This window comes from Phaethon aethereus (assembly GCF_964289735.1).
Source record: "Phaethon aethereus genome assembly, chromosome: Z".
NCBI lineage: Eukaryota > Metazoa > Chordata > Aves > Phaethontiformes > Phaethontidae > Phaethon > Phaethon aethereus.
Genome location: NC_138577.1, coordinates 24,330,371 through 24,350,971, shown reverse-complemented (window position 1 = coordinate 24,350,971; position 20,601 = coordinate 24,330,371). Strand labels below are relative to the sequence as shown.

The following is a 20,601-nucleotide window of genomic DNA, read 5'->3' as shown; positions in this document are numbered from 1 at the left end:
CGCTGGCACAGGTTGCCCGGAGAGCTGGTAGATGCCCCATCTCTGGAAACACTCCAGGTCAGGTTGGACGTGGCTCTGAGCAACCTGACCTAGTTGTGGGTGTCCCTTCTCATTGCAGGGGGGTTGGAGTAGATGGCCTTTAAAGGTTCCTTTCAAACCAAACTATTCTATTATTCTATGAAGTCCTTCTTGGCAGGGCTGCTCTCAATCCGTTCATCCTCCAGCCTGTACTGATACCGGGCGTTGCCCCAACCCAGGTGCAGGACCCTGCACTTGGCCTTGTTGAACTTCATTCCTCAAGCTTGTCCAGGTCCCTCTGGATGGCATCCTGTCCCTCAAGTGTGTCAACCGCACCGCTCAGCTTGTTGTCATCTGCAGATTTGCTGAGGGTGCACTCGATCCCACTGTCCATGTCACTGATGAACATATTTAAGAGTACTGGTCCCAGTACGGACCCCTGAGGGACACCACTCATCACCAATCTCCATCTGGACATTGAGCTATTAACCACTGCCCTCTGGATGCAAAAATCCAACGAACTTTTCATCCACCCAACAGTCCACCCATCAAATCCATCTCCCTCCAATGTAGAAAGAAGGATGCTTTGGGGGACCATGTTAAAGGCCTTACAGAAGCCCAGAGAGGTGATGTCCGTATCTCTTCCCTTGTCCACTGGTGTAGTCACTCCATTATAAAAGGTGACTAGGTTGGCCAGGAAGGCCTTGCCCTTGAGGAAGCCATGCTGGCTGTCTCAAATCACCTCTGTCTGCCATGTGCCTTAGCATAGCTTCTAGGAGGATCTGTTCCATGATCTTCCTAGGCACAGAGATGAGGCCAACAGGTTGGTAGCTCTTGTGCTCTCTGGAAAAGCATCCTTAAAAATCTGCCGTCTCTGTTCTGCTCCCTTGTCCCCAAGGGCAGTTTCCCAAGAGGTCCTATTGACTAAGTCCCTGAAGAGCTGGAATTTTGCTTTCCTAAAATTCAGGGTCCTGACTTTACTGTTCACCTGCACCATATCCCTCCAGTTTCTTATTCTCAGAGACAATTCAAATGGGAATTATCTTTCTTTCATGAAGGAATATTTCTGCTCAGAGTCTTACTTCTCTCCTAACTCTTTTTGCTTGTACGTCTGAAATGTACAGTCAAGAAGTGGTAATAGGAAGGGGAAAAAGTTATAGGTATACAATATCAAGACAAGCACCTCCTGATACTGAATTATACTGCTGGATTAATAGACACTTATAATTAATATAGGTTACTAAGTTTCTTCAGAACCCTCAGTTTCTGGCATAGCTTTGTGAATCAAAAAGCCAATAAGGGTACCAAAAAAATGGTACTATCTAGGACAGCACATACCATGGTTGGAATCATGGAAGTGTTACTATAAAACCCTACGTACATTATGAAAAAATAACATAAAGCATTACCCAAGTTAGCTATAGCAACAACAGAAATTAATTTTTTATTTTTTAAAACAAGTTATTTTCAGCTTGTAGTAAGCTCTTCCATACAAGATGGAAGGCTAGAGTTCTTTCAGATTTTTTGAAAGGAAAATTGGACATACAAAATGTCATTTCTGTTTATTCAGAAGCCCTGTAAAAATCCTTGTAGCTGTGCAACTATTTCTGTATCCACGGTTTCCATAAGTGCCTGAAAACCTTGTTCTCCCAGTAATTCCTGCTGTGCCTTTAGCTTCTCATAGATGAACTGCTGCAAAGACACAGTGTGTACAGGGTCCTTCAGTGCAAGCTGTGGAAAACATGTAAGAGAAAAATATGTAATAATGCATTAAAAACTACTCTACTTACTCATCTGTTTTATAACCTCAGCTAAAGAAAGAAATCTGCCTTTTCTTGAACTTAATTGAGAAGCAAGAGGAAAAACTCCTGTAAAGCAAAGGTCAAATTAATTGTTATCAAAAGTAAGTATCAGTTTAAAACTAGTTGAAACAGTCTCAAATCATGGACTCAATGTGCTACAAGATTCAACCCTTCTCTAAGATAAAATAATTTCAAAGCTGTTTTGTTAATTACTGCCAAATCAGGTTCCCGTAACTCCAAAAACACACATCAGGTGTTAGCAAGATAAGCACTTTAGAGATGGCATGAACTATGGTCAATTATATTTTACTAGTAAGGAAGCAAAACACTGAAGAAGTTGAACTAGTTTAGATTATATGACAAACAACAGCTAAAATAAACTGTCCATATGCATAAAGAATAGATACACTTCTTCAGTAGTAGTACCTATACAACCTCATGAGTCCAGCTGGATTATGCAATTTGCTTTTGGGCAGGGAGGGACAGAGTATTTGCCACTATTTCCCACATGTTCACTGCTTCTTAAGGAAAGCAAAAAGGTAAATGAAGGGGCTACATTGACAGAGGACCTGTTCTTAGTTTTAATATCAGAAGGCAGGTTAAGGACACAGGTAGTAATGCAGCATTCATCCCTCAGTCCATCAGGCTGGATGAAAGGGGGCAGGATGGGGACACCTGGAGCTTGCCACATCATAAAGAAGTAGGATATTGAAATAAATACGAAATTAACTGCAGAGCCATGATCTGCTCATCTTAGTATCAAAACCAAACAACACTACTATTTATGCTAGAAGGTCAGGAAAAAAAACAGTGGGAAATACTGATTGAAACAGCCATGTAAATGTAAGACAAAGAAAGAATGAAATATCCAAAATCACTGTAATTACCACAAAAGATAAGTTAGTCTTACTTCTTGTGAACAGCTTCAGTGAAAAAAGAGGCTGCTTTTTAGCCTCTTCCACCAGTGCTTCCAATTTCTTCTTTCTTAGTATGGGCACCTCACCTTTCATTCTTAATCATTCCCTCTATATTCCTAATATTGGCTTTTCAGCCTTTGATCCTTCACCATTTTCTGCTGTCGAGCTATTATACATTTCAAAGGTAAGATATGATCTTTTTATTACTTATTCCTAACATTACACTCTTTTGAAAAGAGGAGTAATTGCAATACAGTTTAGTATTCTGTAATAATTCTTCTCAGTAAACGTAATCTGGTCTCCAGAATATAAAGAGACTTTTCTAACAAAATTTCTGAACAACAACTACTCTAATCAAGGTTTGCCAAGATTAGTGATATCCTTTTGTAACAGCGTAAGCACAATCGACAGGGTAAAAAAAGTCTACCTTGCCAAGCAAAGAGTCTACCAGTTTCTGAACCATACAAATTTGTTAACTAACAATTGTAATTTGGGATATCTATATATCTATATACATTTCTAATTAGCTTCATAACTCTAAACAGTCAGGTGTAAAATTACTGTAGGGAATTTTGGACAGAAAAACAGGTATTAGAATTGCCATAAACAAGTGTTCTCATCCTTGTGACCGTGACATAGCAGCAACTAGATGAATGGCATGCATTACAAAATCATCTTGGGAAGCACTGCCAAAAAAGCCATTCCTTAACAGCCTTTTAACCTGCAAACCTACATATTTAGTTAACTGTATGACTTATGTGACCCTACCATAAACCCTTGTTTAAGTTAAAGTATTTGGAATTAGTATGGGAAGTCAGAACAATTTCCCTTAAAAAAAATCAACTTCAATGATTTTTTTCTTTCTACTCTACCAAGACAAATTCATTTAATCAGCAATTTCATATTACAAAGTTTATTCTGATACTTAAAAAACAAAACCAAAACCCTAAAGAAAACCAGACTTAAGTAAATAGTAAATAAAACTTTCATTTCTCATATGTCAATATTCACTATTAAGCCTCAACTTAAATCCAAATTTTTTTCCAATTTTAGCAAGCTACTAGAATACAAATATATGTAATGCTGTTCTAGCATCCCAATGGTGGTTTTCAAACTCTGAACAAAAGTGCTGTATTGTTTTGAAGATAAAGGGTTTGAATTCTTGCTTATTTGCAAAGCTTGCTGGAACTTCAAGTCTGAGCTACCTCTAGATTCTCTTACAATAATAATTACAGAGATGCTCTCTACCATCTCTTAGAGGTTATAAACCTCTAGCACCTGCCTCATGGCAGGTTATGATGGGTTTCCAAATAATCCCTCTGAATCATCTCTGCAATACTACTGAAAAGTAATGAATCTTGAAAAATACAATGAAATTAAGAAGATGACAAAACTTAATATATTACAGAATTCAAAATTAATACTTTTTATGCCTGAGATGCCAGATTTGTACAATGCTGTGTGTTACAGAAATAGGCTACCATATGCACTGCAACTTTGGTACATAAGCAACTTGATTTTAGAAGTATTATAGTTACACAGTTTCTTTTTCATAAAACTTCAGTGAAGCTACTCAACTTTATATGTAGTCTTTCCATTAGACAGTAAGGTAACTGAAACTCTGCTGTTGCATATTTACCAACATATGTCCTACCAGGACAAGTGAGAAATTGTACAAAACTCTGCTTAGTTTATTGCAACAAGCTTAAGCCATCCCTCACAGTTCAAAGCAGCAGCAGTAGGGACTGCTGAAATATGATTAATGCTTGCTGCTAGAAGCAGCATCTAGTGTCTGAAAGCCAAATGGGACTTAAGAGTCTTCACACTTAATTAAGAAATTAATACATTAACTTGATGACATTCAGATAGTCGTGTCAAAAATATTTCAAGTAAATGAGAGTTTCCTGCAACAACTATAAATCTGCTTTCCTTTCACTATACGTTTTTGGAACTTATATTCAGAACTAACAAAACAAATGAAATATCTTGGTATAATTAGTGTGTCAACAATACTAGACAACCAGTCTTAGCTGAATAAGCAAGCAAAATTATAAGTTTGGAAGAACAATAAGCACTGTTCTTTATTCACTGTATTTTCACTATGACAAAATTAAAATAGTACCTCATTTAAGAGAAGACCCATAAGATGTTCTCATTTGCTTTTTGGAGGAAAGATCATTCTCTTGAAAATTGAGTGTCCAGCTTGCTAAGCACTGAGTGTCCAACGTCAGTCCAGCACAGAACACAACCATATCAGTATTAACACTGGCTACTTAAACACTGGGTCAGGGACCATATTTCTGAATGTAAGTATTTATGCTGAGTTCCTAGGTGTGTGGCCAAAACTTTTTTTTAACTGAAAAGCTCCTGATTCTGAGAAGAGCAAAACACATCTATTTTCCAGTTAAAAAAAAAAAAAAGTCTTTGATAATTCCAAACTGTTGCTTAGTCAAAACAGCTACAAACAGGAAACAGAAGATTAGCAAGGAAATACACATTACTAAAACGTGTTTTACACTGCTCACTGAACACCTGAGTTGCCTAGCTTTTGAATCAAGTTACTTTACAATTTTATCATGAAACTGGACATGGGTGCTTACCTTGGAGTTGTAATGAAGAAACTAATCTTCCACCTCACTGGTTTTAAACAGCAGTTTGAATCAGAAAAGCACAGAGGTTTCACAGAACAACCGTTTCCCACCCCTCCAAATTCTGCTTGCCAGAATCAATGGCATTCTGCAGAATTATCAGCTGTTTGAACCAGTATTTGCTATGTGGACCTCTTTCCCCAACAGCCTTAACAACACTACAGTCAAAAATCACACTGTTTTCAATAAACAGTTACATATTATTATATATAACTTCCTATGCCAGGTAGTAGACAGGCCTAGCACAGGGGATGCCATAGTGAACCTGTTGGTCACCAACACAAGCGAGCTAATTGGTGACATCAAGATTGGAGGCAGCCCGGGCTGCAGTGACCATGCACTGCTGGAGTTCACAGTCCTGAGGGATAGGGGACAGGTGAAGAATAAAGTCAGGACCCTGAATTTTAGGAAAGCAAACTCCAGCTCTTCAGGGAGCTGGTCAATAGGACTCCTTGGGAAACTGCTCTTGGGGACAAGGGAGCAGAACAGAGCTGGCAGATCTTTAAGGACGCTTTCCACAGAGTGCAAGAGCTCTTGATCTCCAGGTGTAATAAATCAGGAAATGAAGGCAAGAGACCAGCATGGCTGAGTCAAGACCTGCTGGTCAAACTAAAGTGCAAGAAGGAAAAGCACAGGTAGTGGAAGCAGGGACAGGCATCCTGGGATGAGTACAGGGACGCTGCCTGGTTGTGTAGGAATGGGATAAGGAAGGCCAAGGAGTGGTTGGAGACAAACATGGCAAGGGATGCAAAGGATAATAAGAAGGGCATCCATAGGTATGTAGCCAGAAAAGGAAGCTGAAAGAAAGCATACCCCCCTTGATGAGCAAGATTGGCAGACTGGTAACAACAGGTGAGAAGAAGGCTGAGGTACTCAATGACTTCTTTGGCTCAGTCTTCACTGGCATCTCTCTTGCCACACTTCTCAAGGGGATGGACCACAAGACAGGGACTGGAGGAGCAAAGTCTCTCCCATTGTAAGGGAAGATCAGGTTCAAGACCACCTGAGGAACCGGAACATGCAGAAATCTATGGGACCTGACGAGATGCATCCCAGAGTCCTGAGGGAATTGGCTAATGTACTTGCCAAGCCACTCTCCATGATATTGGAAAAGTCATGGCAGTCAGGTGAAGTCCCTGGAGGCTGGAAAAAGGGAAACATTGCACCCATTTTAAAAAGAGGTAGCAAGGAGGACCCTGGGAACTCCTTGGCCCCCTTACCTGTTGGCCTCATCTCTGTGCCTGGGAAGATCATGGAATAGATCCTCCTAGAAACTATGCTAAGGCACAAGGAAGACAGAGAGGTGATTTGAGACAGCCAGCATGGCTTCACCAAGGGCAAGACTTTCCTGACTAACCTAGTGGCCTTCTATGATGGGATGACTACATCAGCTGGACAAGGGAAGAGATACGGATCATGTCTCTCTGGGCTTCTGTAAGGCCTTTAACACGGTCCCCCACAACATCCTTCTCTCTACATTGGAGGGAGATGGATTTGATGGGTGGACTTTTGGGTGGGTGAGGAATTGGTTGGATGGTCACATTCAGAGGGCAGTTGTCAATAGCTCAATGTCCAGATGGAGACTGGTGATGAGTGGTGTCCCTCAGGGGTCCGTATTGGGAGCAGTACTCCTTAATATCTTCTCAATGACATAGACAGTGGCATCAAGTGCACCCTCAGCAAGTCTGCAGATGACACCAAGCAGAGTCGTTTGGTTGACACACTTGAGGGACAGGATGCTATCAAGAGGGACCTGGACAAGCTCGAGGAATGGGCCCATGTGAACCTCATTAGGTTCAACAAGGCCAAGTGCAGGGTCCTGCACCTGGGTTGGGGCAACCCTCAGTATCAGTACAGGCTGGGGGATGAAGGGATTAAGATCAGCCCTGCCCAGAAGGACTTGGGGGTCCTGCTGGATTAAAAGCTGAACATGGATCAGCAACGTACAGTCGCAGCCCAGAAGGCCAATCACATCCTGGGCTGCATCCGAAGAAGCGTGGCCAGCAGGTCGAGGGAGGGGATTCTGCCCTGCTACTCCACTCTGCGGAGACACCTCATCAGGAGTATTGTCTCCAGCTCTGGAGCCCTAAGCACAGGAAAGACATGGACCTGCTGGAGCAGGCCCAGAGGAAGGCCACAACAATGATCAGAGGGATGGAACACCCTTCCTGTGAGGACAGGCTGGGGGAGTTTGGGTTGTTCAGCCTGGAGAAAAGAAGGCTCTGGGGAGACCTTCTTGCGGTCTTTCAAGTACTTAAATGGGGCTTATAAGAAAGATGGGGACAGACTTTTTAGCAGGGCCTGTTGCGATAGGACCAGGGGTGATGTTTTTAAACTAAAAAAGGGCAGATTTAGACTAGATATAAAGAAGAAATTTTTCACAGTGAGGGTGGTGAAACCCTGGCACAGGTTGCCCAGAGAGGTGGTAGACACCCTATCGTGGGAAACATTCAAGATGAGGTTGGACGGGGCTCTAAGCAACCTGATCTAGTTGGGGATGTCCCTTCTCATTGCAGGGTGGTTGGACTAGATGACCTTAAAAAGTTCCTTTCAACCCAAACTATTCTATGATTCTAACTATTCTATGATTGTTCTGTACTAAACCAGTGATCTAATCACTACAAGTAATAACACAAGACAATGGAGTGACATTAGAATGCAAGAAGAGGTAATAAATGTCTAATAAAGTCAAAAAAGTGTGTTGGTTATATGTGAATTAAATTGTTGAAAAGCTTATAGCATGATACCTAGCATGGACCATGCCAGTTTGTCTTTTTACTCATACTAATGGCCTTAAAAGTTGCAAAACATTATCATTTTGAAAGAAAGAATCCCATTTATCTTTTCATTATTGTTTTATGAGGTTTAAGCTTTAAGCCCTGATACAAGCTGATGATTCAACAATGGAATATATAAAAGGGTAGAAATCTCTTGCAGGAATGAAGTGGGACAAGAGCATAGAAACTTTTTTAAATCACTTGCAGACTCCCTTTATGTTGTTCTTGATCTTCTTCTTCTCACTTCAAATATTTGTTCCCACTTCTATTTCACCAGAGATATCTGCTAATGCAGTTGTTCTAAGTAAATTGAGTGCGTGTGAGAGGAAGACATTTCCAGTATAGATGGGTAGGAATGGGCTCAGGTGATGTTTTGTTTTTAATCCAGTTTTTCAAATCAAATGCTACCTGTGCTTTCAAAGGATGGTTAATAATCCTGATTATTTGACACTTATACTACTAGTGACCTACCCAAATGACCTGTATCACTTTGAAATAAACAGCCATGAGAAGTGGCCTCAATTTCCGCACCATCCACAAAAATTTGTACTGAGCAATTTCAGCTGGGATTCAGAATTAATTTATAGCAGACATTCATAAACAACAGAGTTCGCTTGCTTTAACAGCTCTGCAAAATTGCACAGAAAGGAATAAGAATACAGTGAACACTAAAGTTACCTGCAAAAAGACAGTATAAAAGGCTCAAGTCTGAAATCTATCAGGAGTAATTGGCTAAATATGGGAATGAGAAGAGTGAAACAGACAGCTATTCTTACAATTGAAATAATAGATTGAAAGGAGAAAAACCAAAGATTTTTATAATGCTTAGGAATCTAGAAAACACAGTAACTGTGGAAATAGTTACATCTAGATTATGAGATCAGAAAGAAAAATGAAGCTTCGATGTTCATGTATGACATTTTATACTCTGTAAACCTTCCAAGGAAACAAAGGCTGAAAAGGTGTTTAAGCTGGACATTAAAGTACAGATGAGGAACAAATCACACACAATTCCTCAGAGAAAAAAGCAAAGTGAACATGCAAGGGAATGTCACTTCTCCCAAGTAACTAGCAATAGAATGAGAGGAAATGGCCTCAAGTTGCACCAGGGGCGGGTTAGATTAGATATTAGGAAAAATTTCTTTACTGAGAGAGTGGTCAAGCATTAGAACATGCTGCCCAGGAAGGTGGTGGAGTCACCATCACCGGAAGTATTCAAAAGATGTGTGGATGTGGCACTTCAGGACATGGTTTAATGGGCATGGTGGTGTTGGGTTGATGGTTGGACTTGATGATCTTAAAGGTCTTTTCCAACCTTAATGATTCTGTGATATGTTTCCCATGTAAATCAAAGCCTGCATTGTCATGTCCTTGTTGGTTGTGGGTCCTTCTTACCATGGCACAGCCATTTCTCTTTATCCAAATAGCCATTGACTCTGTATTGCATGTGACCCCTGAACAGTTCTCTCATTATAACTTGTGTTCATCAACACTGTACTAGTGCATTGTAAAATTTAAGAGAGAAGAATGATACAGGTCATAAACCAATGTGCCCTACTTTTCATTTTGCCTGATATATCCGCACCGAAGGTAGTCCATAGAAAATATAACAAGTCTAAATTCCTAAATGCATATCCAAACCATGAAAGTCAAGCTGTAACTGAAAAATTAAGGTAATTTCTGCAGGAAAGTTATTAAAACTTTAGCCAGTTAGAGAGAAATCAGATCTAAGTAATTATAAAACTAAGAACATGCAAGGACTGTAGATTTAAATTCACTTATGTTTTTTAAATCTGATTAACAAAACAAAGGTATCTCTCTCCCTACTGATATACAAATATATTGATCCTTACCACTAAAGATGTATGTGTAACTACCTATATATGTCAAGAGATTATCCAAAACTGCTAAGGATAATAACTATCATTCTGCAACAAACACCTAGAACTTAATTTAAGTCTGCAAGGTGGAAGAAAACGTAACCATATTTAACAGAGACTAGAGATGCTTTTAAGAGTAACTGAATTATAGAACTATGTAATAAATTTTTAAGGACCACAGAAAATAATATTTCTGTGTTTTGTTTAAATCTGAAATTGCAAGATACTAGTAATTTCTCTTAAGGCATTACTAATAGCAGAAGAACATGCATGAGTTTTTGCGTAATTGTCTTTCTTTTAAAAAGGAACCACATACTGAGTAGTATTTAAGAGAAAAGCCTACTAACAAACCAAAAGCATCCGGTGGCTTAAAAAAAAACCCAAACCAAAACAAATTAAAACAAATTATCAAAAGTCATCCAAACTCTTTTCTGCCCCTACAAGAAGAAATATAGTACCGAAGGACTATCCATGAGTATTCTTTCGGATACATGTAGGTCAGTTAAAGCAAATGCATGACAGGGCTACCCACATGTATGCAATCACCCAATTCCACGTTTTGCAATTACTCAATGCCAAGCAGAACAGACTATTTTGTTCCACAGTATTTCTACACTGCAGTTTTCTGTGTATGGAACCAGTTTCCCTGAACTCTTACAAAAATAAGCTAAGTTATGAAATACTCACAGATTAGATTGGACAAAAATAGCACAACTGCATAGTACCTAATCCATATATCATTATCTAAATAAATGCTCCTTAATCAGAGTTCTTTACAGTAGAAGGTTATATGGAAGCATATGGATCAATAGCTGTTCAGGTAAAACATGTAATCCAATACAATAAAGATTCTTAAATATGAGAAATTTGGCCTGCCATGACATTTCAGTAAGCTTTAGTTCCCTGTGTTTTTCTACAAATCCTTTTTATAGTGTCTTAGTATTATAATGTCCAGATTTCTTGAACAGATTATGTTTATTTTGGCAACATTTTCCAAGACTCAGAAGAAAAGCAGAAGCATAAGTGTTGCGGCTGCAAAGTTTGTCATCAAAACATTTTCTTTTTTTTGATTCAAGAGATAAATTTTCCAAGAACAATGGATGAGATGAATTCAAGGCAAAGAATTCAGTCTGACATGAGTGCATCACATAATCAGTTCTATAATTGAATAACAGATCTAAAACTTACCATTTTTTTCCTTTTGTCTTGTTCTGTGGGAGGTTCCTCATCTTCTGTAGCTTTGGGCTCTTCAAAATGACACATCAACATGCAGCTAAGAATGGGAATAAGAATAGTTTTAACATACATTATCATTAAAAATTTTTTCAAAGCACTTTTAAAAACACAGGACAGATACGAGGGAGTTTGATGAAAATCGGGCAATCTGTTAGCAAGTCATTTTTTTTCTGAGAACAGTGAATCTGGAGAAGCCTGAATGCATGTTCTGTGTCACCTACACCCATGTAACTATCTCAGTTATCCACCACATTTGAGATCAAGTTCTGGTTTAAAAATGCATTTCTGAATATAGAAAATATTCAGCCTATGTGGATTTAAAAAATGAATATAGAAAAACCTCTAGACACTAAAATCTGCAAGACACCAAACAATAATGTTGTAGGTGGACAGACACTAGTTAGCTTGTGCAGTCATTTATTTAAGAGGTTTTTGTAGGCAGGTAAAGCAAAGCTTTTAAACTTGTTTTTTGTTTTGCTCCACCCTCAACTGGTAGGTATCAATACACACAAGTAACAGCCATATTTTAACTACTATTTTTGTAGTAAGTATAAAACCAGAAAATATGGGAAAAAAGTCATTTAAATACCAGAGGTTTTTCTGTCTCTTGAAACAGTTTGAATGGACTTTATAAAGACATTTGTAAAACCTATCCTATAGCAAACATGCTTTCCAATCATTTTACATTTTGTATGTTAAAAAAATACATAAATATTCCATCACTTTACCAAATTTTTCCTAGAAAATCTTCTTTAAAAACAAAAAGGATTTAAAAATCACTCAGGTGACAACAGTTCGTCTTTGTGTATTAGGTATGTTTTATGGCAGGAAGGACACATAATCCGCATATTTCAAAGCACCAAGACAGATGCACATTATTGCTCATTTTCAGCCCTGTACTGTGCATTTTTAATTGCTGCAATCCACTTAGCTGGAGTAACATTTAATCTGCAAGTGGAATAACTTTTTCTGAAGTTACTAAAATGAAAAAAAGTTGTGATTTTATATGAAAACGTTCACTTACTCTGTTTATATATTTGGTTTTCTATTAACACGTGTTTAGAGCTGTGTGAAACACTTGTTAAACAGCATAGAGGAAGGGTCAAATGCTAACACAGAAGCCACTTCCAACAAATGGATTACTTATTTTGAAATAATACAGGAACTTCCATGCCTCTTCTCCTTATAAGTGGCATGAATTCTCACAATTCAGTTTATTAACGAAAAAGGAGACAAAAATATGCCAATTGCCAAAACATACAAGATTGAGTTAACTTTTTCAGAACCTGATAGATTTTAGGTACCACAAAGAGTAATTCAAAAAACTCGGAAAGGAGGGAATAAAAAAAGAGAAGATTATAAAATTGGGAAAACTGTGAGTAGTGGTGAGATAAGAGAAAAGCTGAAGTCTGTAAAGCTTTCTTGTAATTATCACTACAATGCAAAACATAAATGCTAGGAAAAATGGCTGAGTGTAATCTCTTTGTATTGTAAGCCAGCGCACCTTGTAATCATTGTCATAACCTGATCAAAATTCCACCTAAAAACTGTTGAGACCTTTATCTCTGCATTTGCATTTGGAAAGGTTCTTCCAAGATTTCATTGATCTAACCACAACAGTTTCTTCAAATTTCCACTTTAAATGTATTCATGGCCAGCTTACACTTAAGCCAACACTGCCATTTCATTTGTACAGTCTTCCCTGTGCATGTGTACCCCCCGCTACATCCCTTGGTGGCTGCAGTTCTATATTGCTTTAGTCTTGATTTGCCTATGCTAAACTTGCATGTTGTTTTAGTCTCTGCAGTAATTAGATATTACCACAACCAGTGAAGTACACATTTTTTTTTCTGAACTCATTCAGGCTTAAATCATTCTTCTTCAACCTGAAGAGCCAGAATAGCACACACGACTCCAGATAAGTGCTCTCACTTCATTTACTTTCAGATGATGTCGAAATGTATAACACAAATATCAGAATCTTTCAAACAGACCATCTAGTATCTGTCAACAGAAAAACGTCCCTTGGTTCAGTGTGTCTATATTTTATAAAGCAAAAACAATGTCCAGAGTTTGGAAAAGTGCATTGACAAGTTCTACAAGCCTTCAATCTTAAAATAGGAAATTAACTAGGTCAAAGTTTTAATTATTTCTCTGTGAGAACTCTTTTCAAGAAGTGATAGCAAAAGGACTCTGTGATGTTGTCTCCAATAGTAAATAGAACACAGCGTCAAAGCACATTCCCAGACTTTGGAGTTACGCCTTCTATACTGAGATTTTGAGAGGGGAGCTAGTGAGGGGAGAAGTACTTTTGCAAGCAGTTCTTGGGCATAGTTCAGGCTCAGTGTGAGGGTGGACCATTCTCAGCACACACTTATGTGCATACCACCTGTCTTAAGTGGAAGAAAACTTAATACATTCTATACAGGCTGTTCAGTGCCAGTTGGCTTCAGTGCCAAACGCGCCCTTAAGCAATTAATTAATTAGTTCAGATACAGTCTGTTCCATCACCAGTTAATTATCTGAAAGTTAGAAAATGTTTGATTCTTGGCAGCCAGTAAATTAGAATATAGTGCCTGTAGGAACATCTTGCAGAGCACCTGTTTTTAATGTCTTACAATTTTCCATCATTGTAAAACTACGTATTCGTTACACAGAAAAAACAACATTAAGATCTCTGACCTAAAAAGGCCTTATTACTGGGGTTTTTTTTTTTCACTTTTCTAGTATTGATGGAATACCACCAGTAACCTGGGGGTGAGCAGGAGATGAATGAGTCTGGTGCTGGGTGGCAGTGCACTCTGAGCACCCCTGACACCACCTTCCTGCCACAAATGAACTCCCTCTCCCGACTCTGGAAACTGTCTTTTGGGGTGTGCTCTGTAGATGCAGGTGTGTTAAGTGGAACAACTGAAGGAGGAGAATTGTCCTTGTGGGATAGGTTTTCAAGTTCTCCAGGCCATGAAGTATTGTACACTGGGCCCACTCAATGACGCTGAGGCATTTAGGAAAAGATTTTGGTTAAACTCCAGATGCCACACTCAAAGAAACTCTGAGCTACCACCCTATCAACATACAAGCTTGCTGGATTGTAATTTTTGATATAATAGTCAAGATAACAAAAAGCAAATCTAAGCATATGAGCATTAAGACATTGTTTAGTAGATAATTTAATGAAAAACGTAAAATTATATTCACTGTCATTTTAAGCCCTCCCTCCTACAATTATTTTTTCTTAAGACCATAAATCTCCTATCTTACTAAAACATTCACTCGTGTGAAAACAGAACTCTTACAAGCATGTTTTAACTGCCTACAGATTTTTCCAATCAAAACACTATGTATAAAACAGTACTACTACTGTTAAACCAGAAAAATTAATTAGATTTTCCACTTACTCTTTGTATGTTCCTGTTTCAGGATCTTCAGTCATAACATCATGCAGCCCTTCCACTGAAATGTTGATGATACCACAAAATTTATCTTGGATAACACTAGAAAAGAACAAAATTTATCTTGGATAACACTGGGAAAGAACAGGAAAGTGACTTAGCTAAAGGAACTAAACAGGAAATTTGCTCAATAACTGTAAAGCACATTTACTAAGGAGTATTTTCATCGCTTACTGCTTAGCTGAGCATGCTATCAAACAGATAATTCAATCTTTTTAAAGTTACACAAAGGCTTGAAAAATATGCAAGAAACATTATTCTTAAATAGACTAAAACCTCACGTACCACTTCTAAAAACTTGGGAGATAATTGCAAATGGAATAAAAGAAAAAATACATTAGCACAGGACTCAAGAAATTAATGGGGAGGGCATGCTGCTGCTAGTAGGGAGTAGTAGGGTCAGAGTAGTGGCTTCTATTCCTAACATATTTAGATGTTTTCTCCCATCACGACTCAATGCAAAATCTAGACACAAACCCTTGAGCAAAGCACAGCTTGTAAAGACGGTACACTCTGCTAGTTTTCTCTGAGCAGCCTTACAAGTATTTCTTCACCCTTCTAGGCAGCTGAATGACAACCCAAAGAGGGTGAAAAGTATCTGCACCCAGTTCTGCATGATGACCCCTTCCCTGACTATAGAGAGGAAGACAGGGTAGGATTTCCCTGCTTAAACACAGGCACTTCCTGCCATTTCAAACACTAGGCTATTTAAGACAACTGCAAAAGGGGTGGCAGTTATCAAAAGAGTGCACCTTTCCCCAGTATGAGCTGAAGGCCAGACTGGATACCCCCACAATGACACACATATCGCCCAAAATGACACTAAACACATTTTAAACATTTGCCCCTGCATTGAGAACTGATGTGCCTACAGGCTAAGGGCATAGAAACGTGATCTTCCCGTGATCGATAAAGTAGGTGCCACCAGCTCCAGTTAATGGAAAGCAGCTGTGACTGCTGTCTCTGCTGAATTTCCTGCTACTGTGGGTCTAACGCCAGAGGTGCACTACTGTGGGACTTCGGTGCATGGACTCCTACTCTGTGAACTAGGAAAGGGTGAAGGCATACTGCAAGTGAAAAGATGTTCACCTCAGGAAGACTGCAAAAGTTGCAGCTACAAGCAGCAAAGAAACAGAAGTGGCCTAACCGGTGATGGTAAACTACAACTCTCTTTCAGGGACTGCCATTGACTGAAGCATTTTATTACTCCCTGTTCGGAATTTCGGGCTTAATATTCACCAGGAGATGCTGCTGCTGTCTAGTAGGCACAAGCAGACATGTTCCATATTTGTCTAAAGGTACTGAATACTAAGTTCATGTGTTGTAGTTTGATCCCTTATGCGTTAGCATAGACACATCTATTTCTTAATATTCTTACATTTCCTTTTTTTATTTGGGATAAAAACTGAAAAACTGGATAAAGTGTAGCTCCTTGTACATTAGTAATTGCATTTGAAAAACTTGCTTGTCAGACATACAAAAAAATATTATGTATATGACATGCAGACTTTATATAGCAATGGATGGTTTGGAAAAAATGTGTATCAAGTTAGAGTACTAAGCATATAAAATATTTCTTTTAGATTTGTTTTGATAAAATTGTAATTCAATTCATGATGGTTTTGTTTCCAAAGGATTGGTTTTGTTGCCTTTTTTACTCAGCTACTGTCAAATGCCAGGATCTGAACTGTATTTTGCATAATGAAATTTGAAGCTCCTAAATTCCACAAAATTAAAATTGACACAATTTTCATTGTCTGGCTTATTCTTATTACCATCGTCAAGCACCTATGTTAAAAGAGACTTTCTCCCTTGCAAAAAGCTTCCCCATCTCATTTAGAACAGCAAAGTGTTACATGTTGTGAGACTGAATCGCTGTGGGGTTCTGCAGACAGCAAGCGAACAGCCCACCGGCCACAGGGCACCGCTGAGACGCTGAGCGCTGCCTGCTTGGCAGCCTGCAGAACACGTCCTTGGAGACACAGCAGGTTTCTTCACTTGAGTCTGAGGCTCCTACCTAGCACACCTCCCGCTAAAGCTCTTTTGCCTCATACTTTTTTTGAAACGCATCTCTGGGAAAATGCCACTAGTGTAGTCATTATTTCCCAACATGAGAAAGGAAACAGCTGTCCTCAGATTCATGTCAATAGAGGGCAAGGGGCATTCAACCCAGGACGAAAGCAAACGCTCTGCGCCATGGAATGTAACCTACGCCCTATACACATGCACCATTTAATAATTACAGGTTGCTATCCATTACCTGGTAGTTCTATTTCTTCCTTCCAAGCTGCATGAAGAATCCCTAACAGCCACAGAAATATTACATTGGGAGGGAAGAAAGGTGTTCTACTCAATGAAGGCATAGTCTCTTTCATCAGCTGCAGGGCTAATTATGGTCAATCCATTCAGGGAGGTTACTTTAATTAACCAACATGTAAATAAATACTGTAGGCATAGTGCTCATTAACTTTACAGGTTTTTTTCTGAGCTCGTAGATTGATAGGAAGAGCACACAGGGAGGCACATTTCAGTAACTTGAGTTTCCAAGGATCTGTGAAATTTCCAGAAGAAATTGAGGATAGTGGTTGAAGACCCAAAATACTGTTCTTGATAGTTAGCTCCAATGCACATAGAGAAGTCATTAATTTCTTTACTTGGAGACGATGTTTTTACTTTATGGCATAAAGGAGGAATAATATTTTATTTCTTTCTTCAGTGAAGGATAGAAAATTCACAGTAATTTTTCTTTTTTTGAGGAAAGCAAAGCTAAAGAATGTAGAAGACCTTTCCAGATGGGGTCACTGTTGCCTGCAGCTTTCAGTAAAGATAATACCTTCTCTTTTCTCCCCCTTCTTTTTCCGTTAAAATGGGACATGAAGTTTCCTCCTACCAAAGACTGACTGAAATGTTTACCAAGTATGGAATCATTAAACAATGCAACTATTTTTAGGTCACAAGATGCATGCTGGTGAAAAATAAAGACAGCATAGGCTCACTGTGCTTTGAAAAGAAGCCGCCTCAATTAGTTCAATGGTAATATAAAATGCATCAAGACTTATTTTTACAGAAGAGAAAGACAGCCCTGCAAATCAACGTAATTCCTTTTTAAAGAGACTAAAATTAACCCCCTTGTTTCAAGAAATACATTAGAAAGTCGTATGAGTAGATCCAGAAAAGACAGGGACACTGTATTTAGATGAAGTTTGAAAATGGAACAGTTAACACTGTCCATATCAAAACCTTAACTTGGGAGAAAGGCCCCATTTAAGCAGTCCCCCCCTTGAATTGCATATAATCCAGATCAGCAATCAAACAAACAGCAGCATCAAGTTACAACTGGTTTTATAACTACCCAGTTTCTCTTAGTTATTGGGACAAAATCTCATCTGGTATGCAGCAAAAATTATCAAAAGACAGGCCCAGAGTTAGAGGATTATAGCTTTTATAAACTTGTTAGGATCTAAGCCACTCCAGCACCCAGTTTCAAAGATGCAATTAACACATACTAATTTTTTTATTGCAGAAGGGATCTTTTATGCTGTCTGCAAATAAAATTCCCCTCACCTATAATGAAAACAAATTGTAGAAAATTTTCAGTAGCTTGTACGTGAATAATCTCAAACCTTTTATTTCAAAGTTTGCATAGTTTGTCAGATAAAAATACAAAAGATTTACAAAGGAAAAAACAGACTGCATCTGTTCTGAAAAAAGGAATACTCTTTTTTTCCTAATTCTGTCTATTCAACATTATGATTACCCTGAGGTTTTATACCCAAAAAAATCAGAAATTGGATTTCAATTACATAGACAGCCACTGTAAATAAAACTTTATCATCAGCTTAATAAAACAGATATCATGATAAATTTTTAGGGCTACTTAAGTAAAATGGTCCCCATGTCTGCTATGCATCTTCCTCAGCCTATCAAAAAGGGAAGAAAAATTCTGCATGGCAAAAGGCACTTTTTTAGAGATTAAAAGGAAGAGGAGAAAAACCTTGTCTGCTTTTCTACATTCACCAGTATGAAGCAGTAAACACCAAAAAAGGGAAAAGCTTAATTTTGTATCTTTAGTATTGTACTGTAGATTTGAGAAAGATTAATTCAGTCTTTATTCTTATCTCATTAGCCAAGGGAAGAGGTGGAGTGGGACAAATGGAGACTACTTTGCACATACTGCAAGCAACATAAATGATTATTACACACACACCTGCCCCACCTTAGGACCTGCACAGAGCTAAGCAGCTCCTAGAACAGTAATGTAGCAGCTAAGACAAGATTTCCAAGGGGTGTCCTACGGCTGACCATAAACCTGATGACCATAAAGTGCCCTTTTGCTTCATGAGGCAGACTCAACTTAGTCTTCTAACATGTTCTCTAATGATTTTAATAGCTAGACACACGAAGCACAGGTGTACATGAAAGGATCCATTTCCTAGTGTGAACATTTACATACAAAAACTACTAACTGCAAAGGAAAGGCATATCCCCCACAACTGCATAATGAGTCTCTCAATTCCTTGTTAGTCTAATCCAAATCATTGGTAAGCTGGATATTAGAGGCTGACTCCACTCCAAACGATGGCTTCCAACTGCTCCAACTCTTTGTTTGCCCAAGCAACTCTGACAGCATCGGTTTCCTTTCATGCGCCATCACTACAGATGGTGAGGCTCATGCCTGGCAAACGACTCATACAGCAGCTTGTCAGTGGAAAAGATGCACTTTCAGAGGGAACCTCTCGTGCTCTTCTGTACAGACCAGCTACGGAAATCATCCTTAAACAACAGAGCTGTCCCCTGCCAGATTTCCGACAGCATTTCTAACTAGTTAAGTAAGATCTCAATGCTTCGACTCACTTTTAAGTCCATTATTTCTGAAGGCATCCATATAAAATTGAGGTTTTGCCCAAGCAGCTGAATTGTGTTCCATAAAAGTATTTGACCTATTATACAGTAAGTTACAGTAAAATACAGTATTACAATGTAGTAAATTGATATTTCATTATATTCAATAGAGACCCATAACAAGAGCAACAGAGGCACACTTGCACATTCACACCCACACGGTGCAGCCAAGGTCTATCTATGTACTGGTAGCAGATAAGATGTCTGATTCCTGGAAATGAGCTGGAGATGGGCAAACAGGACAACAGCAGCACAACACGGCCACGCACATGAGTTACACCGGCAGAAAGCAGGCAGGCGAGAAGAGGAACCTCGAGGGCAGTTCTGGTTCATCTGGAGAATTCCCGTCTCCAGCTGGATTCTAGAACAGCAAGATACTTCTACACAACTTAAATTGATGCCATGGAGTCAAACTATCAAAATATTGTTCTGCATTTTTTCTTAAGCAAAATGATCTAACTGTAAACTGTGTTGCCTATAAACCAAGTGGTTGAAGTCTTTAGGGCACAGGCCTGTAGAAGACAAACAGTACCTACGAAAGTAATTCCTTTTCAGCTAACTGAAAATTTTACGAGATTAGACTATTTGGAACATATTTTTATGACTTTTTTTCCTGAATAGAGTTTGAATTATTGGGGTTGGAAAGAAAGTAAGAAGAAAGTAAGTAAGAAAGAAAGAAAAAAAATGCCAGAAATTCATGTTGAAAATATGCTACAACACACTAGACATAGCCTGACAATAATGTAAACAGAACATCAATATTCAAAATAGAAATAGAAATAAAAAGTTTAAACAGATGCAAACTATATAGTAAAATAATATCCATCTTTTGAAGATGAAGCCTAAAATAAGGTCTTCACTAAAAAAATGTACTTTGACCTGACATTCCCAAATACACACCACAAATATGTAAATATCTTCAGCAATTAATTGAGAATTATGTATTTTAAGTGTAGTACATTTCTTCAG

At 38.6% G+C, this 20,601-nt stretch overlaps 1 protein-coding gene across 1 annotated transcript in view; it reads right to left on the bottom strand.

Annotated features, from left to right (window-relative positions):
- Positions 1 to 1,584: 1,584 nt before the first annotated feature.
- Positions 1,585 to 20,601, bottom strand: part of IPO11 (importin 11) — a gene marked incomplete at both ends in the record, with an annotated part of 102,462 nt that continues 83,445 nt past the window's right edge. The window contains 3 exons of the mRNA XM_082013205.1: positions 1,585 to 1,749; positions 11,231 to 11,315; positions 14,677 to 14,772. Of these exons, the coding sequence (XP_081869331.1) occupies positions 1,585 to 1,749; positions 11,231 to 11,315; positions 14,677 to 14,772 (346 nt within the window). The remainder of the gene's footprint in view (positions 1,750 to 11,230; positions 11,316 to 14,676; positions 14,773 to 20,601) is intronic.